General features: G+C 43.3%; 2 protein-coding genes across 2 annotated transcripts; one reads left to right on the top strand and one right to left on the bottom strand.

The window, feature by feature from the left end:
* Positions 1 to 6,191: 6,191 nt before the first annotated feature.
* amdhd2 (amidohydrolase domain containing 2) lies at positions 6,192 to 13,509 on the top strand. Its single transcript, XM_004071150.5, has 12 exons — positions 6,192 to 6,657; positions 6,815 to 6,970; positions 7,367 to 7,503; positions 8,415 to 8,554; positions 8,625 to 8,679; positions 9,097 to 9,309; positions 9,409 to 9,497; positions 9,573 to 9,717; positions 11,284 to 11,391; positions 12,026 to 12,094; positions 12,178 to 12,279; positions 13,196 to 13,509. The coding sequence occupies exons 2-12, from the start codon at positions 6,888 to 6,890 to the stop codon at positions 13,273 to 13,275; spliced, it is 1,221 nt and encodes a 406-aa protein (XP_004071198.1). The 5' UTR covers positions 6,192 to 6,657; positions 6,815 to 6,887; the 3' UTR covers positions 13,276 to 13,509.
* Positions 13,510 to 20,421: 6,912 nt separating this feature from the next.
* On the bottom strand, positions 20,422 to 25,799 carry LOC101159194 (transmembrane protease serine 9-like). Its single transcript, XM_023957929.2, has 6 exons — positions 25,453 to 25,799; positions 24,832 to 25,375; positions 23,148 to 23,319; positions 22,146 to 22,399; positions 21,972 to 22,069; positions 20,422 to 21,473 (listed from the first exon to the last, which is right to left on the bottom strand). Exons 1-6 carry the CDS (start codon positions 25,705 to 25,707, stop codon positions 21,150 to 21,152), a joined length of 1,647 nt encoding a protein of 548 aa, XP_023813697.2. The 5' UTR covers positions 25,708 to 25,799; the 3' UTR covers positions 20,422 to 21,149.

Genomic DNA, 25,799 nt, shown 5'->3' with positions numbered 1-25,799 from the left:
ACTCTTGTTTGATGTCTTTATTTCTCTGTTTGCTTGGCAGCAAAAGGGGAGTCCTGAGACGCTGCTGCTGCTGCTGCTTTACATAACTTAAAGTCTGCCTGGAATTGGGGAGCGCTCGCAGCCACAATAGTGACAAAAGCCGTCCGGCGTGATGATGCAGACCTCCGCCCCCTCTCTGCTGCGTTCATTCAGCCTCGGCCGTGTGTGTTGTTTGTGTGCTGGATGCGTCCACTCGGTGACTTGATGCGAGTGGACGTGGGATCCAGAGTTCTCACAGCGGCCGTGATTTCTGCTGACGTCACGTCGCTCTCCTCGCCGTTTATGGAGAAGAGAAAAAAAAAAACCTTGTTTGCTCTCACGCGTCTCAGACAGACGGGAAGGGCTCACTTCATTTGTGTTCATTCATTGGGTCTCGATTTACAACCGAGACTGTCTGCAAAAAAAGAAAAACTACCATTTTTAAATCAAATTTCAATATTTGAAGGCCCATCCTGATGGAATTTGTTGTTTTCAATGTGTTCTTGGGGCGTTTCTCTCATGATGGAGGACATGTGTAAAGAAAATGAAGCATGTCTGATTATTTCTTTGTTGTTCTAAATCAGTAGCAGGTGAAAAAAGAAGCTTGTAGATGTGATGTGGAACCACATCGCCTGAGCTGGAATCTGGATCCAAACCGAACGGCTGGAAAGCTCTGATTTCACCACTGATGTTAGGGCTGTAAGCTAGCGGGAAGGCGCGTAAACAGGTGGATAATGGCAAATGAGGACAGGCTTACTCTGCACCAACAATAATGAATGCCTGCCGCTCTGCAGAAACTGTGTCCCTGAAAACGACATCATCATAATCAAAAGACGTTCACACGTCATCCAATCAGAGCTCGATGGCGTGTGCGGGTGAAGAGTTGCGGCGTGTCAAAGACTGTGTGTTACTTAGGCGACATCTTTGGTGTTTAAGGGTTAAATAATTGGTTTGCATTCCAAACCTCTGACATCGTTGTAGTTTTACTAACCTCCTGAGTTCGCGAGGCCCTTTTTTGTCGTCAGGACACGTTTAATTATGTCAAAACTTTTGATTGGAGCTGCAGATGACCTGTTCTTCTGCCATCTTTGGCGTTCCGTTGAGGAGAGGCCTGGCTGCAGCTGGAGGATGCGGGTTCTCCGCCTGGTTGGCAGCACCGAAACCGCTCTGCGGTTCTTTAATATGTGATCCAATAACCTCTGCGGTTCAGGAATGATTGACCCGCAGAAAACCGGCTGACAGTCGACACGCTTCGTAGCGGGAAACGGCTCTGGAAATGCCGTCCTCGCAGGCGCAGCCAACACCGCCGCTGCCTTCACGGACGGGTGAGTCGGTGGGGTCGGTGGGGGGGGGGGGGGGGGGGGGGGGGGGTCTGTGTTTGTGTGGGGCGATCTTCACACCCCCCACCACCGGGATCAGACAAACACTTATTAACTGAGAGGAATGCAAACAGGGAGGAGGGGAGGGAAGGAGGGGAAGACATCACTCTCCCTGCCTCCTTCACCCCCCCCCCCCCCCCCCACTTTGTGAAGGGATGGATCCCGAGTTTTCCAGAGGGAAGCAGCTCGCCGACAGGCCTTTGGAGGTGGAACATTTCCACAACTTCCGATGTAAAATGTTAAAAGCAAAGTAAACTAAAGGAAAGATTTGAGGTTTTCTTCAAATCAAAGAAAAAACTACACAAGTAATTTTATTTTAAAGTTGTTGTTTATCATTTACAAATGTAATAGTTTCATTGTGTCATGAACTATAATAGCTAATATCTTCATTTATGATTAAGAGTAATAATTGAATTACTTTACTAGCGTATGTGGACATATTTTCCTATCATTTTTCAATATATCTTTGTATAGATCTAAATGTATGTTGTTTGTCTGATGTTTTGGCTTTGAATGCTTGAAACAAACCATTTCCTCTTCCAAATGACTTAAATTTTCAACAAAAAACTTTTCTCTTCTTTTTTTCTTGGCTTTTGTGGTTCTTTGTGGAAACATGTTCAATATTTTAAAGTCATTACAGAAGTTAATAGACGATCATCCACCTGAATGTGTGTTTGGTCAAAAGCTGACTTTAAAGAAAAGTAATTTAGAACAGTTTGCAGAACAGTTTTTCTGCCTGTGGATGGAAGTTGCACTGAAGTCTTAGCCCCAAAGGCCCTACAGGTGGATATGGGCTGGAGAAAAGGAGCAAATCTGTAGGGGGCATGCAAGTGACCCGGATGACATTTCAAGGTCGTTGACTGCTCTGTAAATTTGTTCATGCATGCATTTTTATTTCTGGGCCTCAAGGAAACTGAAAGACACACCCGCACTTCCCTCGAGATGCAGCCGCTCCTCACTACGACCCTCCACGGTCCCTGAACGACCCAAAACCCAGCAGAACCGGTACGCCATGCGGATGCGTCTGGTTGTCAAGTTTGGATTCAAAAGGTCTTTCAAGCACAAAATGTTAACTTAGAACTGTGAAAAATTCCACTTCTGGGAGCAGAAACATCGATTAAACGGTGAACAGTTTGATCACGTCATGGTTTAGCTTAGACTCCAGACTCGGACTTGAGTCTCACTCAAGTCCTGAGATGTTTATTTGTTTGATTTTTGATTTTCAATGTCAGTTCTTGAAATAAAATTTTGTTCAAAGTATCTTTATGAGAATTTGTCACAGTTAGATATTAATTTTCAACCATAAGGTTAAAGACTCGAGGATTGACTTGGATTTGTCACTGCAACTGCAAAAACTGCAACAGAAAATGCAAACCTTTGATGTTGCTACATTAACTTTAAAAAAAAAGGAAACGAATGTTTGTGTTTATTCAGGTTAATCATCTGCAAACAACGCTGAAAATAAAACTGAACTAGGAAATGAGCGCGGCACGTGTGAAGGTGTGGAGGTGTGGAAAGCATTTGCAAACAAAGCCAGACAGAGAGCTCCCTCCCTCACCTGACGTCGTCTGCAGGTGATCTGTCTCTGATCTGCTGAATCTGTTGTCATCTGTGCTCACTACACAACAAACAAACAGCCCTTTCACACAAAATCCAAGACTTCCTGAGGTTTGAAGACGTGGATCCAGAGACGCAAACAGGAAACGCAGCCAACCAGTCAATAGAGTAGAAGAGTTCAGTGTTTAATGTATGGAATGCACTTTTTAAAACTATTTGTTCAACATTTTTTATATTAGTTGTGTTTTTAATTTAGTTTAAAGAAACAAAAACAAAAAAAATTATGGATCCAAATTCAGGAAAATTTCATCTGTTTGGCAAAAGTTGCTAAACACGGACCTTAAAATGGACCAGAGTGTTGAAATATTCTTCATTTTCTTTGAATTTCTCAGGTTAAATAAAACATTTTATCAGCAATAAATGAATCAAATGGTCTAAAAAAACATCTTAATTTCAAATTTTTATCGATAAAACAAGTCTGACAGGTCATTTCAGTCATCGTGTCCTAAAAACTTGACGTTAAATCATAATTCACTTGATGTTAAATCATAATTCACTTGATGAAGTCATGAGTCTGTCACATAAATGTGGAGGTTTTTGAGAAACTATTGAAGTGGCCCTAAGATGGAACCTTGTGGAACTCCCAAACCAACTGTGAATTTGGGGGAGGGGTCAGAAACACTGTTTAAGAAACATTGAACAGGATTTTTATTATTCGGGTTTTCATTGAAGCTTCTCTATGTGAAGTTAGTCGTCTAAATGTTTTTAAGTTGATCCTAAATTGTTGGATTTTTATTTTTTTATTGTCCAGGGATTCAAACCTTTGGCATGCTGTTGCTTTTATCAGACAAAATTTCAACTTTGAAGGAATCTAAGTAAACTTGGTTTTTGAGCTGTTGTTTAGTCCGTTCCCAGATTTCCAGGTGGGACGTTTGAAGGTAGTTGGATGAGTTTTGACTCCCCAAAAATCTTGAGTTAGCAGAGAACTCTCCGTTTTGGTTTCAGTCAGTCGGTGTAAATGTCCACCAAAGCTTGGAAGTCCGAACAGTTTCTTTATGTTGAGAACCCGTTTTCTTCCATGCAGCAGAAAACCTGTTAAAGGGTTGAATCCTCATCAAAAGTCACAAAATCCATTTTCCTCTGGGAAACTTGGTGAAGTTTCTGGAAATACCCCACAGTTCAGTCGTTCGGGACTTGGCATGAGCGCCCCCCGCTGACCACAGTGAGCATCGAAGTCAGATGACGAGAGAAGAAAAGTGGTCCTGGAGAATGTGGACCTGCAGCCGTTTGTGGAAAAGGTTGAGATGATCCAGAGAGGAGGTTCCTGGGATCCTCAGGATCGTGAGAACCGGCTGGGATCAGGCCAGCCTTTGATGGGAACCAGCCGCTGATGCCGACTGAAGCCTCTGATGGGAACCAGCCTCTGATGCCGGCTAAAGCCGCTGATGCCGACTGAAGCCCCTGATGGGAACCAGCCTCTGAGGCCGGCTGAAGCCCCTGATGGGAACCAGCCTCTGAGGCCGGCTGAAGCCCCTGATGGGAACCAGCCTCTGATGCCGGCTGAAGCCTCTGATGGGAACCAGCCTCTGAGGCCAGCTGAAGCCCCTGATGGGAACCAGCCCCTGATGCCGGCTGAAGCCGCTGAGGCTGAACATCATCTGGATTCATGTGAATAAAATGAAGACGTGTCTGACTCTCTCATCCTGGCACCTCTCGTGGTCACCTTGCAGCCCCCCCCCCCCCCCCCCCCCCCCCCCCCCCCCAGACTGGCCTGGCTTCTTCAGACAAGTCAACATTCCCATAAGAAGCAGGAGCCCCCTCCCTGCCCCGAGCTCACAATCCGACGGTTATTCAGCGCCTCGGAGGAGCAGCGGATTAGGGAATCGGGGATCCTGAAAGGATGCCACACAGCCCGGGACTCAGGAGTTAAGCAGCCGTGAATGAGATGTGGCGACCCCAATACAAAGCTACTGTGTCAGTGTGTGTGTATGTGTGTGTGTGTGTGTGTGTGTGGGGGGGGGGTGACGTCAGCGGGGGACTCGAGCAGACAGACGCTCCTGCATGGTCCACGCTTGAGTCGGAGCTGCGTTGGGCCCTCCGCCCCCCCCCCCCCCCCCCCCCTCCCAATGGGGGGCCCCCCGCTTGGCCTCAGAATCTCATAGTGGTCTCCATGGGGATGAGCAGGGCTGGCAGAGCTATCTGACTTACTGGAAACGTGGTTTACTGTTGACTCTCAGGAATGGTGGTGGGGGGGGTCTGCTCCGTCTAGGGAAAGGCGGGTTGGGGGTCGGGGGGCTTGAAGTTAGCTGAGCTCACAGTCAGGTGAGACCAACCTGCAGGCTTTTAGGAAAAAGCAGGAAAATTACAGGAAGTCTTTCTGTTTGTCAACCTTTTCTTTTCCTTCTGAGTTTGTTCTTTTGGTTTTTTACATTTTATGACTGAGATGCAATTTTTTGACATTTTCTGATCTTTTCTTGTCCTGCAGGTTCCTGTTGTTCTGCAGTTAAAAGTTGCTTTCATTGATTTTGTTGGAAAAAAGAAGTACTTAAATAAACTGTTTCTCAAAATAAAACAAAATATTACAATTTTAATTCAAACTATTTTGATTTCAGGTAATTTTAAAAGTTTGTCTCAACATTTTATAATCAATAGTATTTAAACATATATCTATCTGTGTCAAACATTTTTACAGAAATATTGATCTAAAATCCTTGAAACTTTAAAAAGCTCCATTTAATTCTAACATGAAAGAAAAAAGAAAAAAAGCTCCAGAGGATTAAAATAAAAAAAAGAAATTTAAGAGAAAAGTTGTGTTTCTGCGCCCTCAGCTGGACAGAAGGAGACCTGGATTAAAATAAACCATTAAAAATACTTTAGTATATAAATATATTTGCAGACGTCAAACCCAAAAGATTTTTGTCTCCTGACATGAAGCTCCATCATTTAAACAAGATTTTTTTTTAAAAAACAGCAACTTAATAAAACACAAAAACAAGAAACACTTTGGGGGAAAAAATCGTTATCAAAACGGACTTCAATTTAATGACAAAAACTCAAAGAAAAACATTTTAAAATAATAAGATCTTCAAACGGAAAAGTCTGTAAAAGTAAATAATAAATGTTTTATTCATAATTTAGAGTTTAAGAATATAAACCTGAAGTCAAGCAGATCTTTACAGAAATTCAGCCATCGTCAGAACTAAACTAAAATAAAATAAAAATAAAAAAAGGCTCGAGATGAAAAACAAAGATTATTAAAATAATAAGTCCAAATTAATTTTAAGAGAATTTTAAAAACTTCGTGATCAGAAAACCCCCCGAAAATGAAACAGGTTGGATGTTTTCTGGACAATCTGAAACTTTTTCTTCAGACTTAAACGAATAAAGGTTCAAATCCGCCACAGTTGACCTTTGCCCTCCATCAGCTGTGCGGCTCTTTCCTCTGCTGTTCGGATCAGCTGACCGGCGTCACGTGACTCCGCCCGCTTCCCTGTTTTTCCTCCGCGCAGACGGAAAACAGGCGAACCTCCGGTCCGGATCAGCCGCAGCTCGGCCGGTACCGGCATGCAGCGGTCCTCCGCGTTCAGGTGTCAGACGGCTCCGTGTGGATCGTCGCGCTGAGGACCCGCGGGTTTGATTCCCGCAGAGCTGCCGTCCACAACTTGGACGGAGCTTCCCTGTCAACCTGAGCCGAAAATCTGAGGTTCGTTCAAGAGGTTTTAGTGCAAACGAGGTCAAAGTCTGCAGCCACGCTGATAAGACCGGAGCGGAGCGGAGCCACAGACTCCAACCTGAAGGATCTTTTCTCTTTTAAACATTTCGGCTTCTGCTCTTTCTGAACTCAAACTTTTCCACCTCAGAATCAGCGTTTGATTCTTCCTCCGGCGCGTCTCCGTCATCTGCAGACGGGTGGAGTTGATCTGGAAAGCAAACATGCCTTCCAACAAGTCTGTGTCTGCGGCGCCAATCACCCAGTTCATCAACTGCAGGATCCTGAGGGATCACCGGCTGCAGAGGTACGCACACGTGACACACAACTCACACAAAGGAACGCACACTTCCGATGTGCAACACTGGTTTTCTACAGAAAACTAGACTTCACACCAATCCAGTAACCGTGGAAACCTGCTGTTGCTTCACTTTTGAGCCAACAGAAATGACGTGGGGTTCCCCAAGGCTCCATCCTGGGGCCCCTTCTTAAAATTTATATTTGCCTACTGGCCCAGGTTATAAACAACAACGGTTTCCATAGCTACGCAGATGACTCACAGATACTGACACCAGGATCTTGGGGACATCAAGGACTTAAGAATGAGACACAGAATTTCTATTAAATGATCACTCCTTTTAACATTTCTTTTATGTGAGGCATTGACTAGAAAGGCGCTACACAAATAAACGTCTCTTGGCAGAGAGGACCTGTGGGTCCGCGAGGGGAAGATTTTAGACCCGGAGAAGCTGTTCTTTGATGAGCTGGGATACGCAGACGAGCGTGTGGACTGTGAGAACGGCATCATCGCCCCGGGCTTCATCGACATCCAGATCAACGGTGCAAATGCACACCATCCATCCATCCTTACTTCCATCCATCCCTCCCTCAGAACCCACACATGCACTTTCATGCAAACTTTCCACAGAAAGTCCCAAAGTTCGGGATTCGAACCAGGGCCTTGTCACCGAGTGGCTAGAGTGCTCACCATCACGCCACCACGCAGCTGCAAATTAACTCTTCCAGTCTTTACACCAAAATGTTAAATTTGTTCTATTTTTGTTTTTTAGGTTTAGATTGTTGCAACTTTTGAGTTTTTAGTTAGTAATACAGTAAAGTAAACCTGCAGTCTCCACCCTCTGCCCCTCTGCCCCGCCTTCACTGGCTGAGCGGCGGCTACAAACCCCTCACTCTCCCCTTCTGCCCCCGCCACCCTGCTCAGAGCTGCACATGACAAATAAATTAAAAAAAACATGTTTTTAACAATGCTGGCTTTTCTGTTGGGTTTATCCCCATAGCAACCATTTTATGGTTTGGTCGCCTGGCGGTTACGAACAGGTCGACGTAATTTTTAGAAGAATTGGCAAAAGTAAATTTTTGGATTTCCTTGACAACAGAGGTTTTTTTGTTAACCACGCCCTTATTCATAACATGTTCATATCATATGTCACATCATTTCCTTTAACTTGAGCCAGCGAGTCATGTTTTACAATTTTACAACATTCAGGTAAAAAATGTGGGAACAACAGGAAAACGCCACTTTTGCGAGCTCGCCACGCCAACACTGTTAAAAAACTACAATAATTAAATTTAACGGCGCTTAACCTGGTGACACGTGTGTGTGTGTGAAATTTCATAAATATCGCTGGAGCAATCGTTTCTTTTTCACATATCGTAGGACAATATTCATTTTTTTATGGTTTCTCCCACTGTGATGTCATCATTTTTTTGGGGGGGGGGGTTCCCTGCAGGAGGTTACGGCATCGACTTCTCTCAGCCGTCAGACGACGTCGACGGCGGCGTTTCCTTCGTGGCTAAGAAGATCCTGGAACATGGAGTCACGTCCTTCTGCCCGACCCTGGTCACCTCACCGCCTGAAGTCTACCACAAGGTGGCGCCACTTCAGCCGACGCGCCCAGTTCGAGCTCATGGCGTGAATCACATCGTTTTGTGGGTTTCAGGTGTTGCCTCGAATCAAAGTCCGCAGCGGAGGAGCGCACGGAGCCGGAGTTCTGGGTGAGGCCTCAGCGCCGGCGCTCCAGAACGCCAGCGTGCCCCGAAGAGCCTGAAGGTTTAGGGGGGCGTATGGAAACAAATCAATCGTTCTGAGTGAACTTTGACCACAGAAATGTGTCAAAACAATTTCTGCCACAAACTCAGCTCAGATGGATTCAGTCGTCATCTTGATTGAGCAAATCGGAGGAGGTTTTTCAAAGTAAAAGCCTGACCTGAAAATCAGATTAAAGGACAAAAACTATTTTAAAGCTGGGATTTCTTTAGGTTTTTCCTAAGTTCATTTGATGAAATAAAAAAAAAACACATCCGAGGACAGATAAAGTGCACCAGGGGCAGTTAGTCACTGAGGTTGGCGGTTCAGTAGCTGCTGCTGCTGCTGCTGAAAGTGGGGATGATCAGGAAAAGTGTCGCCTGCAGGTTTCCACCTGGAAGGTCCGTTCATCAGCGCAGAGAAGAAAGGAGCTCACCCTGAACAGTTCCTTCGCACCTTCCAGCCCGGAGGCTTCCAGGACCTGATGGACACCTATGGCAGCCTGGATGGTGTTGCCATGGTGACGCTGGCGCCCGAGCTGAGCGGCAGCCGCACGGTGGTTAGGGAGCTCTGCCAGCGGGGCATCAAGGTGTCGTTAGGTGATCCAGGTTTAAAATATCTCGTCCTCGGTTTGAAGTTCAGCGTTTGCATCGCGGTTCTGACCTCTCTGCGGGGTTCTGGTTCCGATCCGGCTGCAGGTCACTCGGTGGCTGACCTGTCTCAGGCTGAGGAGGCGGTTCAGCACGGCGCGTCCTGCATCACTCACCTCTTCAACGCCATGCAGCCTGTGAGTCCTCGCCGGTCGCCGCGGGGTTCCCGTGATCCGCTTGGTTCTGATCGTCTGGATTCTGTTTTGGTCCAGTTCCACCATCGGGACCCGGGCATCGTGGGTCTGCTGACCAGTGACAAGGTTCCAGCAGGCAGGACGGTTTTCTACGGCATGATCGCCGACGGGATCCACACCAACCCGGCCGCCCTGCGGATCGCACACAGAGCCCACCCCTCAGGTGAGTCCTTCACCTGCTGCAGGGGGAGGAGCCTGGAACTGCACAGATTACTTTTCAATAAAAGTAATGGAATTACCTTTTTTTTTAGCCACATTGACGCTTTTTAAAAGATTCAAAAAGATTTTTAAAAAGTGATGTCGACCTTTCCTTTTGATTTTTTTTGTGTTTTTTCTTTATAGAATTATTTGGATTTATTTAAATATAAATATCTTCATTTTTAATACAAATTTTCAGTATTTTATGTCAGTTTTTCTACTAATTTATCTTTCTGGTCTTCATTTTTGTCCTGCAGTCCTGGACTGAAGGACCAGATTGTTCTTACCTATCTTCTTTCTTTCTGCGCCTTTAATTCTACGACCACAACCAGTCTTATTGACCTTTGACCTCGGGAAGAGGGGGCCATCTTGAATTTTATAAAAAATAAAAAAAAAATCCTCTTTTGTACCTTTTTAGATTATTTTGATCTATTGCCTCCTTACTCTTCGAGCATCATTGGGAAGCTATTGGGTTGAAAAATGTTGTTTTTATAAGCTGTGGATTTCTATTGCCGTGAGCGTGGCGAGCTCGCAGAACGGCCGTTCCCCTGTTGCTCACGCATTTTTTACCAGAATATTGTGAAAATTGAAAACATGAATGGCTGGCTCAAGCTGAACAAAACAAAACGACATACGCTATGGACATATTAGAAATGTGGGCGTGGTTTACAAAAAAAAAACCTCTGTTGCCAAGGAAATCCAAAAGTTTACTTTTGCCGATTCTTCTAAAAATTACACCGACATGTTCGTAACCCCCAGACGACCAAAACGTAAAATGGTTGCTATGGAGATAAAGCCAACAGAAAAGCCACCATTGTTAAAAATAAAAAGTTAACTATTTATTTGTGAAGTTGTCATGTGCAGCTCTGAACAGGTGGGGCAGAAGGGGGAGAGTAAGGGGCACGTAGCAGCTGCTCATTCAGTGAGAAATGGGGTAATTTGGGGTTGGCGAGGGCGGGCTGCAAGTGGAGTTGAGCGAAGCAGACACTTTATTGACTTTTCATGGGTTTAGCTGATCATTCTGGAGTCAAACATTAACTCGGAGGCGGCGTTTCTGTCGTTTATTTCCCTTCAGAAACGGATCGTCCATAAAGTCAGATCAGAACCGTGCATGAGGAGGTTGAATCCGCTCACAACTTTGATCAAAAACACGTATTTTTCTGACTGCATCAGACGAAAACAGGAAAAGGAGATGTTTCTGATGAAGATGATAACTAATCTGAGCGATCCTGGACTAAATCTGTGACAGCGCTGTCATCTGCCGCTCCTTTTTTTTTGGTGCTTTTATAGATTCCAGCAGTTTAACGATTAACACTAACAGCCTGGACGCTCATTTAATCATCAGCTTTAAAGTGGAGCACAGAAAAAGGCTGTGAAACTCCACCACAGCAGCAAACAAGGATTCATCCGCCGCCGAAAGTAGTCCCCAGAAAAGAGCTGTCTTCTTCAGCGCTGTGGATTGAACGACATGATCTCATGTGAGCGGGATCAGAACCGGGACGCACTCTGACTCGTGTGTTTGCTCCTGCAGGTTTGGTGTTGGTCACAGACGCCATCACAGCCATGGGTCTTCCTCCGGGCCGACACACTCTGGGCCAGCAGGTCATCGAGATCCAGGGTCTGCACGCCTACGTGGCAGGTCCGTCTGTCAGCTTCCCTAAACGGACTTTTTATTTGAAAAAGACAAGAAAAACATGATTTAAAAACATAAAAAACAAAATAAATCAAAGAGGCGACATTTTCCTACTGTTTTAACTCCAGAAATATAAATAAAGGGAAATGACCTCCTGCAGGATTCTGGATCGGTTTCCAACTTTATGGCACAAATCGGAAATTTTAGGTTTGTTCAATTTGGGTCGCAGTAAACACAAAGAGCGGAAAAATGACTGAACAAAAAATACGGAAATAAAATGAGCAAATAAATAAAATTACAAGCAAGCACAAAAATACAGCGAACAAATGAATAGGAACCTAAAGTTTAAAAGTAAATTCATAGAAAGAAAAAAAAAATGACTAAATATACTGGCATATACATACTGAGCATTGAGAGCTTTACCCTTCTTCCAAAGGGATTTGTTATGACTCACTGGGTTTCAGAAACTGGACCTTATGGTTTTTTAGCATGAACTGTGCAGACCTCTGGTATAGTAGCTTGTTCAAAGCCTGTTTTTTGTAGAGTTAATGAAAAAAAAACTGTTGTTTTGTGATGCAGTAAATAGGCAGATTTTTCTTTTTATTGGACTCATCCTGACCGCGGTTCCTCCGTCTTTCAGGCACACAGACGTTGAGCGGCAGCATCGCCACCATGGACATGTGTGTGCGCCACTTCAGGCAGGCCTCAGGTCTGCTGTCAGACAACCAAACATTATTCAAGAAATGATGCTTTTTTTGTCTCTAATCTGCCGTCCATCCTTTCTCGGTTCAGGCTGCAAAGTTGAAGAAGCTCTGGAAGCTGCTTCGCTCCATCCGGCTCAGGCTCTTGGAATCAGCCACAGGAAAGGAAGGCTGGATTACGGCTCAGACGCAGGTCAGACCCTTTGGACGTCTGGCTCTGAAACCAAAGCTGGAGAGCAACATCATGAGATGTTCTCTCAGCATCTCCTAAAGATGCTCTTCACGAGAAGAAAGTTTTGCCGGTTTTGTAGTCCTAACTTTAGTCTAGACCACCGGTCTGCAACCTTCATCACTTAAAGAGACATTTGGGTTAAATTCTTACTAACCACAACCGAGCAGGAGCCATCAAGTCTTACTTCACCCTTTAGAAAAATAAGACATTTATTTGTATTTATGGTATTGTTATTATTGTGATTTAAAAACAAATATACTGTTGTTTTGGGCAAAACAAAGAAAATAGCTTTTTTTCCCAAAATATGAAACAGTTTATAACTTTTGACAGAGGTTCCCATGACTTCCTTTCAAAATAAAAGACATCCTGCGTGACATAGGATCATCTCAAGGCAGTTTTCAGTACAGACCAAAAGTTTGGACACACCTTCATTTGAATTAGAAGGGGAATTTTTAAATCTAACTATCCAAAATTAAATCAGTTAATTCAGTGACCCTTAACGAACTTTTTGAACCCTCAGACAAACTTAAAGTCCATGATTGATCTCAAAAATAGAAAATCTGATTTATAATCCAGTGTGCCTTAATTCTGGTTGTGCATCCAGAAAAATCTGTCAAAATGTTTCAGCTCAACTTGTGAAATGTACTGTCCTTCAGATATTTGAACACACTTTGAGTTAGTTTACTTTATTTTTATTTATTTATTACTTTTTACTCTACAGTTACTTTTTCAAATTAAAAGCTTTTTATTTTTCTTTAACCCGAGAACCACAATGGAGGGGTTGAAGAGTCACATGTGGCTCCGGAGCCTCAGGTTGCAGACCCCTGGTCTAGATAAAGATAAAAGATGCCAAGTTCAACTTTTTCCTTTCTTTCAGACCTGGTTTTGCTGGACGACTCACTCAACATCAAGGCCACCTTCATTTCTGGGGAGGAGGTTTGGAGAACAGGCCCTTAGAGGAAATGCCTTCCCGCCTCTGCCGTCACGCTCAGACGCCGTTCGGAGCTTCATCCACATCCGTCTGCAGTCGACTTGGGGAGGTTTTCCGTTGGGTGGCACATGCAGGATGTCACTGAATGAGTCTTTGATGTAAAACCTTCTTGAGAATCGGTCAGGTTGTCTGTTTTCTGCAGCTTCAGTGAAACACTTGAAGACCCACTTTGATTAAAATGCTATTTTTGGTGTTTTTAACATGTTCTCGTGGCATTTTTCGGATGATGGGATGTCGGAGATAAAAAAATTACGCTTAAAATCACATTTCTAAGTATTTCTTTATTTAAGTCATTTTGAATCAGGAGCAGATGCAAAAATGCTGTTTAAAAAAGATCGTATTTGTGACGTAAAAAATACGCTGGGCAGGCTACAAGCTCCTTGCTCTGAGCGCTCAGCACATGGGAAAGGGAAGAGGGGCGGGGTTACTCTGCATCAACAGGCTGCGCACAACTACATTTCTAATGAACTCCTGGGGGGTATTCCAGGAAGCATGTTTAAACTAGCCTGACTTTAAGCCTGAACTCTGGCTGAAATCCGCCTGAACTTGTTTACTCTGGGTATGTCGGTTCCAAAAGACCGGATATGAGTTGGCGTAATTACGCTCGACTTGGTAACCCTGGGTTAACGCACGGTACATAAAGACATTCTCAATAGATCGCCGATTTCTGGAGTCACCATGGAAACGCGTGGAGAAAAAAAAAGAAAGCGCTGTACTTAAGTGAGACGGAGTCTGAGATTTTAATGACGGCGGAAAAAAATTACAAGTCCATCAAAAAAGTAACATGGCTGTAAAATAATTTAAATAATTTAGTTAAATTAATTCAAACTCAATAATTGTTTATACAACTCAAATTTACGTATTTATCTAACTAAATGTCAGATTACTCCATTAATCTTTTTTCCATCTTAATTACTTATATTTCTTGAACTTTCATATGTCTAAGTTTGAGCCGGCAGATATGCTCATTTTTATAACATTAAAAAGAACGGAAAAAAATGCACGGAGTGCAAAAATTCATTAAAGAATTTTCCGTCACTGTCATAACATGTGTAGGAAGGTAGGGGTGCTATATAAACTCATCATCCTTTCCCTTACTCTCACTCATGGTGCAGAGACGTAAGCATAGTAGGACAAAATAACTCGGCAAAACACGGTGAAACACAGTAAAACAGCTATACAACTAAACACATTTTGTAAAAAACCCACACTTAAACCCAAATCCGTCCAGACAGGCAAAGGGAATGATATCCCAGAATCCCTTGCGGTGCTTATTTAACAGCAGCATCAAAGTTACACCTACTTAATTGAATTAATTTGAACGAAAGGAAAATAATTGTCTGAAAACTACGTGTTATTTTTAAGGTGACCTAACAAAAAAATGATTTATCTTAACTGAAGCAAATAATTAAGTTAGATCAAAGTAAAAAAGTTTATCTTTCCAACATCCATATGTGGTCTAATCACCCTCTCATGGTGGAACAAGTGTTATCTGAGCTTTTTCATCCATTAAGTCATCTTTAAATGGACACGCCATGCTGCTTCACCTCTCTGTAAACAAACTAAGCTTCAACTAAACCTGCTCCAGACCAGGTTATGTTCAGAGCATGAGTTGCCATGGTAACTTGACCTACCCTGAAACATACCTCAATTTCTGGAACCAAAAGCTGAGGTTATCAACTTCCTTAGCCTCAAACTTACCGTGGGAGCTAGCATAACCTGCTTTCTGGAATACCCCCCTGCTGCTCTGCAGAAACGACATCCTAGAAAACGACATAATTATGATTAAAAGACCACTGGGAACGCTTTAAGAATAGGTCAAAATATGATCGGAGTGGGACTTCACGGAGTAAAAACTCTGTGAAAACCAAATCTGTCTTTGTCCAGCAAAGTTACTGGGAAAGATAATCGATTCTTAAAAAATCATTTATTTGGAGAAAAGTCTGTTTAAATTTATGTCACATCATAAAAGAAAAACGCAGCTTCCCACTGAAATGACATTTATTATTCCCTCACATACGCAGTAGGACAAAGCAGAAGGAGACAAAGAACGACCAAAACAGACACACAAGTCCAAGACAAAAAACGGAGACAAAACGGCAATAAAGAGACCACTGATGCCCAAAAAAAGACGTTTAAAAACAGCCGCACAGCCTAGCCGTGACCCTGAGAGGACAACAACGGAGAGGCAACACAAAGAATGACAACAATGACACACCAGGCAGATGCAAAAGGGACACCAAAGAAACAGAGACGCTGGAAACCAAACAGACGTCCCACAGAGGAGGCTTAAAGACAACAAGAGACACGAAGAGAGCAAAATTAGGCAACAAATCAAACCTCACACAAAGAAAACACATGAATTAGCATATAACCCGCAGGCTATTTGTATGAAGTGACATTTGTGCCCCCACATTAAGAACACAAGTCAAAGTTTTTAATTCAACATTTCCTAAATCGTGAAAGAAAATGATTAATTTTAAAAACTAAACTTTCAAAGTTGGAAATAAAAATAATGTTTGACTTTCAAAATCTTTTTCTTTCCCTTCTTTGCCATCTGAGCACAGCGTGACGCGTTTGCCATCATACAGCTCGCTGATTGGTCTATAATTCTGTTATTCTAACGTTGGGTCAGTTACCACTTTCAGCCACGAGAGGGCAGCCTGTCACCTACTTTCCGCGTGCAGAAGGAAGATTTCAGCGATGACGCAGCGTTTTCCGGAGGTTTTTATAGTAGGAACTATCCCTTCATATTATAGTAAGTAAAGAAAATACACAGTCCATAAACTTTTAAATATGTAAAAAGATTATTTTGTTGCTGAAATATTTGTATTTATTGCCCCCCTACATCTTTTGTGGAATTCTGGACCGAGGCTAAATGCTAGTTTAAGCTAGCAGCTAATTGAGTCTTATGTTTTTATATTTTTAATCTCAAATTTGATTCGGTTTTTTGTTTTTGTTTATTTTGACGCTAAAGACAAGATGATTTTATTTGAAATAATGTGATCATCAGTGGTTGCTTTTCTGAAGATTCATTTATTTATTCGGTTTCTGAGGAGTTTAGCTCAGGCAGTGAAACTAAAGTAGTTCCTCACCGGTAGTTAGTTATTATCAAAATGTAATTGTTCTTATTTTATGTTTTTCTTTCTTTCTTTTTAAATTTTAGCACTGTTAACACTCTGGAATTTGAAAGATATTCTTACTAATTTTTGTGGCTTAAACGTTTAATTTTTAAGGCAGCTTTTCAAAAGAAATGTGTTTATTTAAGCGTTATTTATTTGTATTTTATTTATCAATATGTATAAAACATAATTTAGAATTTAAATTAGTGGGAATTCTTCAGTTCATTTCCAAAAAAGAACACATTTATTTTTTTATGTCCGGTGCCAAAACACATTAATTTGTGATTCTGTCAAATCAAAACTCATTTTAAGGACATTTTAATTTCTTCTGGTTCATTTTCTTTTAGCAGTAGAACTATAAATCTGATTTGAACTCTCTAGTGTTTTAGTCAGAGATGCAATCGTCTGTTTTTGTTTCACTTGTTTCTCTTTGCTGGTATCAGTTCCGGCTCCGTCCAGCAGAGGGCGCTCGTGTCTCCGGTCTATGTTGACGTCGACCGTGAGCACCATGAAGGGGGAAGTATGAAGGGATCTTTATGCAAACAAAACTTTCTAAGTAGCAAATGAAAATATAAAACATTTTCTTTAAAAAACTTCACTTCATACGGAAGGAGCATCCCCTGCAGCTCAATCTGAGCAGAGTCACTATAACTTCTAGCAGAACCTACATGTTCCTGATGATCTCAGTCGTCACGTGATTTTTTACATTTTTTCTAAACCTTTCAGAACTTATAAGTTAGAAATCTTTTTGCATGGATGAAACTCTCCTTTCTTTTCTTCCTTCCAGATTGTGCCGTAAAGGGAAGAAGTCCAACCAACCAATGAACCTCGTGAGCTGCAGCTGGATGAAAACTGCAGGATGACGCACCTCGACGGGCCCTCTGTGCCGCTCAGAGATCGTTTTGCTGCCTGCACGATTCATGTAAGGCTGCATTTACACTGCAGGTCTTGATGCCCAAATCCGATTTTCTGACTATATCCAGGAATAAGGAGGGCTGCTCGGTTGGCTTATGTGCTCTCTCTGAGTTTTGAATGAGGAAGTGTTTGCAGATGTTGTGCTGCACTAACAGTTTGATCCAAGCAAAGAAATAAACGGCTTCTAGCCTGTTCCATAGCAACGGTGTCCAGCTTAATTAGTTACCGTTTGCGTCCCGACCGGGACCGGATCGGAAATAACAGCGTTTTACGTCTACGGTCTGAAGCCTGAGGCTGAAAGGTAACACGCTGATGGGGCTCCAGCTGTCCTCGAACAGCAACATCAGCGCACAAAAGCACCTTAAGTCATGTGATCTCAGTTGGTGGTGTCCTGAGTTGACCTCAATGACGTACGACTCGCATTTACTGGGGAATATCCGATTTGTCTGCTTACACACGAAAATGCACGTATTCGATTCGTATCCGATTTATTTCCACATATGAATGAGGCCTGAATCCGATCGGAGAAAATCGGAATCCATGCGCTTTAGTCCTGCTTACACGTTCACCGGTCATATCCGATCTGTGCCACATGAGAGGAAAAAAATCCGAATTGGGTCACTTGAACCATGCAGTGTAAACGCGGCCTATGCTTTAAACTTCTCCACAAAGGTATCTCACCTCAGAGCTGTTGCTGTACGCCCGACAAATGAACCTACCCCCCCCCCCACCCCCCACCCCCCCCACCCCCCCCCCCCAGGGCAGAGCAGGACGGGCACTGAAGAGAAGGCAGGACTCCAGCCCAGCACAAACCTGCAGGTAAACCTGAGTGTGGTCTTGGTCTCCTGGTAAGCTGGCTTAGTGATGTCATCAAAGGGAAATAATCAGATTCCTACTATTGTCCAGATGAACATCAGAAATCATGCACCTGTATCTGGTTACAAGTGGAGTTTTAAAGTAAGAAATGCTGCTCCTGACCAAAGGATGACCTTTTTTTTGTTCCAACTGCTTCATTTTCTGGTTTTGAACATTTCAGTTTTGAGTGTTTACACTGTAGAATTAAAAAGGCGAAAATCAGACAACAAATCAGGACCTTACTGACTTCTTTACTCACTCAGAACAATAATGAACACTCAAGCTAACAAACACAAGAAGAAAAACATTTCTTTCCTACAATCCATCTACTGACACCCTCATTTTCAATAGCTGTGTTTACATGGACAAAAGTAATCGGAAAGAACGCCTGATCGGAAGGAAAATGCGTCATGGAAACACGGCGTTCTGAACAGTCTGCCCCGATCAGACTCGTTCAGATCAAAATGTCTTTTCGATGGAGATAGGTGGGTTATGCCGATTGTTGTGTCACTACTGCTCTGGTTTAACGTCATGCATAGACGGATGTTTTGCTCCAGAGAAAGCTTTGGAGCTCAAACAGGACCGACCCGCTCCTCTGCGGAGGCCCGGTGCGAAGCGCCGCTCTGCTCTCACCCCGCTGGCTCCTCGCCCCTCCCCTCTCTTACACCCCTCACGAGGGGGCTGCGAGGGAGGAGCGCTTCGTGCCCCGTGACGTCTGGACCCTGCGCGGTCCTGGCTCGTGTGCCGGTGGACCGAGCGAACTGTGTCTCTGAGCAGAGCAGCTGGATTGATAACTTTGTGTTTGAGGGGAAGGGAGGATGCTTTGTTACGTGTGCGTTTTGTTGTTTTGTTATGTGTGGGAGAATTCGGACTGCGATCCGTCCCGCCGCTCTGGGTTAGGTCAGGAGAACCGTGTGTCCCAGCAGAGCTGGGACCGCCAGCCAAACTGGTCATAACCAACATCCCAGAATCCATCGATGTCACCAAGGACCTGCACCTATATCCATACAGGTCAAACCGATTCACTGAGGACGCCACCTCCTCTGTGGTCCACACAACCCTCACCCACCTAGAGAACAAGAACTCGTGCGTTCGACTGCTCTTTGTGGACTTCACATCAGCCTTCAACGCCATCATCCCACAGACCCTCACCCATAAACTACACACACTCGGACTGAGGCCACTCTGTGCAACTGGGTCTTGGACTTCCTGACGGACAGACCACAGTCTGTGAAGATCCGCGGCATCTCCTCCTCCCCTGATCACTACTTGGTCGTGCACATCTCCAATGACCATACCTGGAGCACCAACACTTCCTGCCTGGTGAAAAAGGACATCAGCGCCTCTATATCCTGAGGAGGCTCAGGCGTGCTGGGATGGGGATCTCAGTCCTGACCTCCTTCTACAGGTGTGTGGTAGAAAGCTGCTCTGTGGCAGAGAGGAAAGCTCTGCAACGAGTGGTTAAAGCTGCAGAGGACTGTGGGCTGCAGCCTGCAGACCACCACTGACATCGTTGAGACCAGATGCAGGAAACGAGCCTCCCGCATCCTGAAAGAGCAGGACCACCAGGCTGAGGAATAGTTTATTTCCTGAAGGAGTCAGAATGCTGAACTCGAAAAGATCACTGTAAACCCCCCCCCCCCCCCCCCCCCCATGGACAACTCACTAAATCTCAAATGCAATATCATAGGACTGTGCAATACTGTATATACTCTCCTGTAATATATTCTCCACTGTGCAATACTTTAATATATTCTCCACTGCACAATACTCAATAGGACTCTCACTGTAAACAACCAAAAATCCTAATTTAGTTTTATCACTGTGTTATTGTCACTAAAATGACAAAGATTCCTGATTCACAGTTTGCAAACCTTTTTTTCCCCTTGATTGCTTTACTTCTGTGTTTTTGAATATTTTTTGACTAAATCTTCTGTAAAACTAACATTCTCCAATTCTGCTCCTCAAATTCTCCTGCTTAAATTCTCAGTTCAACCACAGAATTTCAGCCTTTACTTAATGCAATGTTGGTAAATGAAGATGGAACGCTCTAGAACAGAGGTATTTATAGACTCACAATTTTATTTATTTAGTTTTCTACATGTTCTAACATGCATAAACACACATAATTTTTTCATCATTACAGAGACATTGTAAAATATTAATATGCAAATATTTTGAAGAATTGATTAAACTTAAGCATCAAACTAAAGCACAAAGTGAAAAACACATCTTACCTTTATTTTAAAAATGAGTGCATGAAATTTGATTACACGTAAATATTTGCATGTGAATGTTCCTGGCAAAGAACAGATCATAATAGATTCAGTCTATCCACAAGTTAATTACCATCAGAAAACAGCTGTGATTTTAATTGCGCTTTGCACTTATAAAAATAATTTAATTACTGAAGATGTTTATATTATGTCAGTTCAATCATGCAGAGCTCCTATAACGGAAATAAACAGGATTATAGACGTGTTTACAAACATTCTGAGTCATTCTATAGGAAATAAATCAAATCTAAGATACTACGGATCAAATAAAATCATAATTTGTACTGTGACAGCACAGGTTTGAAGTAGATAAAAAGAATCACAGCGCCCCCCAGAGGACGTGCAACATTCTAGCATTTGGGTCCTTGGACCACATTTTATAGACAACTGTCCTTCAGAGTTAAAACACAAACCGAACGGGTCACAGACTTCCTTATTCTGTCACAGAAAACATGTCGACTGGTTCATTGGGTGTAAGCCTGAATAACTGGGTTTCCTCTGAGTTTTTACAGATATACCCCCTATATCCCTGATTTGTCACCCAAACAAACAGCACCACTTAGTTTTAGATGTTAAGAAAAAATATAGTCAACCAGGAAACGCCTGTCTGGGTTTCAAAATGAACTACTTACACTCATTTGTGGATTTCACATCATGTAATTCTGGAAAAATTCAACTTCTATGTGAGAAGAACAGCAGACATAAAAAGGGGATAAAGAGGTGGAAGCTGAAGAAAAAGGGAGTTCCCTCTCTGGCGCTTGAAGCCAGAGGATTTGAAGTGGTGTTGGTGGTGTTGGTGCTAGCTGTATTGGTGGAGGGTGGACTCAAAAATGTCCCCAGTGTGCGCAAAAGGAAGTCCTGAAAGTTGGACACTTTTTCAAAAACCATCATGGGTGTAGCTTGCTTTGTCCTGGATGTGCTGTTCACAGATGACAGCACAACCGTCTGGAACCAATACCCATCCAGCTTACACATGAGCGGACCTCCAGAGTCACCCTGAGCAAACAGACGGTAAACAGAGGAAAGCTTGCTTAGTGATGTCATCAAAGTGAACTGATCAGATTCCTACTATTGTCCACTTTCTTCCTCGTAGAAACAAGGAAAATCTTCAAGATTCTATTTGTTAAAAATGTCCCCTACCATGACTACAGAGAAAACCGTTCAGTTATGGCCATGCTCATTTGAAACTTTGTGCCAAAAGAAATATCTGCTGTTCAAAAAGAGCTACATTGCATTCCAAGCTGTATATAAACAGATATATTTGTTGCTAATTGGTTGATTGAGCCTTAAGCCTTCATCACATGCACCATACGGGGTGTTGACCAGAATGGTTGCTGTGGGTTTTTGGGTTGCCGGGTACATGGTGGGTCATAGAGAGGAGCGGCCCCATCAGAGACTGTAGGGGTGTCTTGCAGTTTTCTTGACGCTCACAAGGCCAACAATACATTTTTTTAAATATAGTTGAACTATTTAGTTCATTGTCTTATCATTTACCTGCTCCAGTGTAAATATTTCTGTACAAATGCTGTCACTTGTAGAAGTTGTCCCACAGTCTAACACAGACGTCTGGAACTCCTGCATAAGTTGCTCATCTAGAAGAGTACATGAAGAACTTTGGTGCTTTTGACATTTGTGAGAACGTCTGAATCTCTCCTGTTGGTGACTCACTTCCTCCACGTCCAGAACTCCAGCCTGCAGCCCAGCATGTTGTTCCCACAGTAAAAGTTCTTCCGTTGTCCAGACAGATGGGCTGGATGTAATTATTCAGGGGGGGCGGGGTGGAGAGTTGCAGCACAGCAACATTGGACCCTGTCTGGTTGCTCAGAGTGATATTTGTCACATCCAGTGACACCTCAAAGGGGTTTGATCCATTCTGCTTCAGACGACCCAACACAACCGTCCACTCAGACGCCACAGGAGGACTGTGGAAGAGATGACTGATTCAATGAGGACTTACCAGAACTGCAAATAACCTTTTCAGATTTTTTTATTTAAGACAGCAGTTATTGATGGTTAGTTATATATTGTGTAAACATATAGAGCTATGTTTTCTTCACTAAAGCGCCTTTACAGTTAATTTCATTCATCAGTGTACACAATTACACAATGACGATGGCAGAGCTACCATGAAGGGCCTTGCTCAGACAGCCAAGAGCAACATGGGTTTAAGTCCCATAACCAAGGATACTCGGAACAAAACCTGAGACCTTGTAATGAGAGGTAGACAGCTATAACCCTGCACCACAGGGATTAGGACCTATTGTTTGGGTCCCTGACTGTGGTTTCGGCCTATGGGCTGAACAGGAGTTCAGAGTATCCCACTATTTTGGTGTTTCTTGTGGGGGCACTAGAATGTGCCCCAAGGGGGGCTCCATTGTCCACCCGAGGAACTCCAATGCCCACTTAGGAATTGAAGCACATAAAATAGGGGCACAGGGAGTGGTGTGATTGGAAGGAATTGCCTCCAGATATGAACTCGAGAAGTGAATTGTTGTTAGACCTCTTTGCTTGTCATAGTTTGTGCAAACACTTGTGTCGGTTCATTGTGGTGAAAACAGGTTAGGTTTTTGTGATGCACCAGTGATGCGCAAAGAATTGCCATTCTAACTCATCAGCCAATCACACTGAACACAAATCTGCATTAAGCCGTCAGCTTTGGACGTTACTCACCTTGTGAAGCAGTTAGCATCGCTAAGCACTGAGTCCAGAGCAATTAGTGTCCCTCCACACACATGCTGTCCGTTTTTCTGTAGACTCGCCATCCAAGGCCACTGACCTGCAGTTACCACTGAACTTCCACTTAAAACACGGGAATTCAGGGTGGCCTGTCCACAAACCACAGCTGCAGGAAAGATACAAACTTGAAAGACCTACTATGGCTTTATCAATAGCAATTTGCTAAAATAGGATTTATTCAGATATACCAAAATGAGTATTTTACTTAATTAAAACATAAAATTCCCGATGTTTACAAAATACTTTCATGAAGTCCTTTCCTATACATCCACGACATATTACCAGAAGTATTCGCTCACCAGAATCAGGTGTCCTAACCACTTGGCATGGCCACAAGTGTATAAGTTAAAGTCTTTTTAAGTCCCACTATCTGTCACTCCTAGGTGTGTGAAATTTGTTCTCCGCATTTATACCAATCCCCTGGGGGAGCGGTGAGCTGCAGACATACCCACGCTCAGGAACCATTTGGTGGTTTACCTCCCTAATCCAACCCCTTAATGCTGAGTGCCAAACAGGGAGGCATTGGGTCCCATTTTTGAGTCTTTGGTATGACTCAACCTGGATTTGAACTCAAGACCTTCCAGTCACAGGGTGGACCCTCTATCACAAATGTTCACAAACATTTGTGAAAGAATTGGTCACTCTTAAGAGCTCAGGGAATTCCAGAGTGGAACGGTCATAGGATCCCAGTGGTGAAATTCCCTAGCTCATAAATATTCCACAGTCAACTGTCAACTCTATCAGAACACAGTTTGGGGCCACGTAAACTGACAGAGAGGGGTCAGTGGATGTTGAAGTGCAAAGAGGTCGCCAACTTTTTGCACAGACAATTGCTACAGAGCTCCAAACTTCATGTGACTTTCAGATTAGCCCAAGTACAGTACACAGAGGGCTTCATGGAATGGATTTCAGGGGGTGTAAAGCACACAGCCACTGGACTCTAGAGCAGTGGAGACGCCTTCTCAGGAGTGATGAATCACTGTTTTCAATTTGGCAATCAGATGGACGAGTCTGAGTTTGGTGGTTGCCAGGAGAATGGTACATTCCAGGCTGCTTTCTGGCGAGTGTGAAATTTGGTGGAGGACACAATTCCATGATCCCAACCTTGTGGAAACAGTTTGGAGCGGGCCCTTCCTCTTCCAACATGACTGTGCACCAGTGCACAAAGCAAGGTCCACAAAGACAGGGATGACAGAGTCTGGTGTGATGAACTTTACTGGTCTGCAAAGAGTCCTGACCTGAACCCCATGGAACACCTTTTGGATGAATTAGAGCGGAGACTTAGAGCCAGGCTTTCTCCACTAACATCAGTGTGTGACCTAACCAATGCGCTTTTAGAAGAATGGTCAAAAATTCCTAGAAACACTCTCCTCAACCTAGTGGACAGCCTTCCTTGAATGGTTGAAGCTGTAATAGCTGTAAAAGTTGGACCGACATTATACTGAACTCTTTGAGTTAGAAATGGGATGGCACTTCAGTTCAAACGTGAGTTAAGGCAGGTGAGCCAATACTTTTGGTAATATATTGTTTTTTGTGTGAAAATTTTATAGCTATACATTAAGCAGATATGAAAGTTAACCTTGACATTACATTTATTCTGTTTATAACAAATGGTTACCTTTGGGTGTGGTGAATGGTGGCTGGGTTGTAGTTTTTGTTGTAGTGGTTGTCAAATGGGTGGTGATTGTTGTAGGTTTAATGGTTGTTGAATCGGTGGTGGTTGTTGTAGGTTTGATGGTTGTTGAATGGGTGGTGGTTGTTGTAGGTTTAGTGGTAGTTGTTGGGTGTGTCACGGTTGTTGTAGTTGTGATAATTGTAGTTGGTATTAGAGATACATAAGTTGTTGGTGCAGCTGGTTTAGTGGTTGTTGTAGTTGTTGGGGGTACATAAGTTGTTGTAGTTGTTATAGTTGTGGCAGTAGTATTAATTGGTGGCACTCCTGGACACGACACACTGAGGTCACTGTCAGTTCCAGTCGAGGTGAAGGTGATAAAGCCCGGCTGATTGGTGGTGATTTGGGTGTTGATCCAGGTCTGGTACTGGGACACTCTGGTGTAGACTCCTGGGAAATGAGGTAGAGCACAACCATTTCCAAAACTCACAACTCCTGCCTGGATCCAGCGGTTGTTCTGCTTAATCACCAGCGGACCTCCAGAGTCTCCCTTCAAGATGAAAAACATTTTAATTCAAGGAAGAATTCAGAGAAATATATGAAAACAGGAAAATAAAGGGGACTCACCTGACAAGAGTCTTTGCCTCCTGCCAGTAACCCGGCACACACCATGTTGTCAGTGATGGAGCTATAGCTGCACTTACACTGTCTGTTTCCCACAATCGGTACTTGTACTTCCTGGAGGGTTTGTGGGGCAGGAAGGGAGACTAAGAGAAGAAAAAGATTGATCAACTGACAACATCTGTAGTCCATGAAAGAAAAGCTTCTGATTGTTTGTAATATTCGAAAATAGCTGCATTCAAAGAACATAGAGAACAGCATCTAAATTATTCCTATCAAATTCAAAGAACTTTGTCATTGTTATTTAAATGTCAGTTATTATTATACAGAAGTCTGTAAAGCCTGAAGCCTGC

The sequence above is a fragment of the Oryzias latipes genome, chromosome 8 (genome assembly GCF_053564925.1).
Source record: "Oryzias latipes strain Hd-rR chromosome 8, Olatipes_Hd-rR_3.1".
NCBI lineage: Eukaryota > Metazoa > Chordata > Actinopteri > Beloniformes > Adrianichthyidae > Oryzias > Oryzias latipes.
The sequence above is the reverse complement of the archived record's forward strand: the minus strand, read 5'-3'. Positions and strand labels throughout refer to the sequence as shown.

Excerpts from the sequence above, each read along its gene's own strand:
- amdhd2 (XM_004071150.5), top strand. The coding sequence starts at position 6,888 with ATGCCTTCCAACAAGTCTGTGTCTGCGGCGCCAATCACCCAGTTCATC. Across the intron at positions 7,504-8,414 it reads CATCGACATCCAGATCAACG|GAGGTTACGGCATCGACTTC; the intron begins GTGCAAATGCAC and ends GGTTCCCTGCAG. Across the intron at positions 12,095-12,177 it reads CCACTTCAGGCAGGCCTCAG|GCTGCAAAGTTGAAGAAGCT; the intron begins GTCTGCTGTCAG and ends TTCTCGGTTCAG.
- LOC101159194 (XM_023957929.2), bottom strand. The coding sequence starts at position 25,707 with ATGCTGTTCTCTATGTTCTTTGAATGCAGCTATTTTCGAATATTACAA. Across the intron at positions 25,376-25,452 it reads GAGGCAAAGACTCTTGTCAG|GGAGACTCTGGAGGTCCGCT; the intron begins GTGAGTCCCCTT and ends TTCATCTTGAAG. Across the intron at positions 23,320-24,831 it reads ACCATTCACCACACCCAAAG|CTGTGGTTTGTGGACAGGCC; the intron begins GTAACCATTTGT and ends TCTTTCCTGCAG.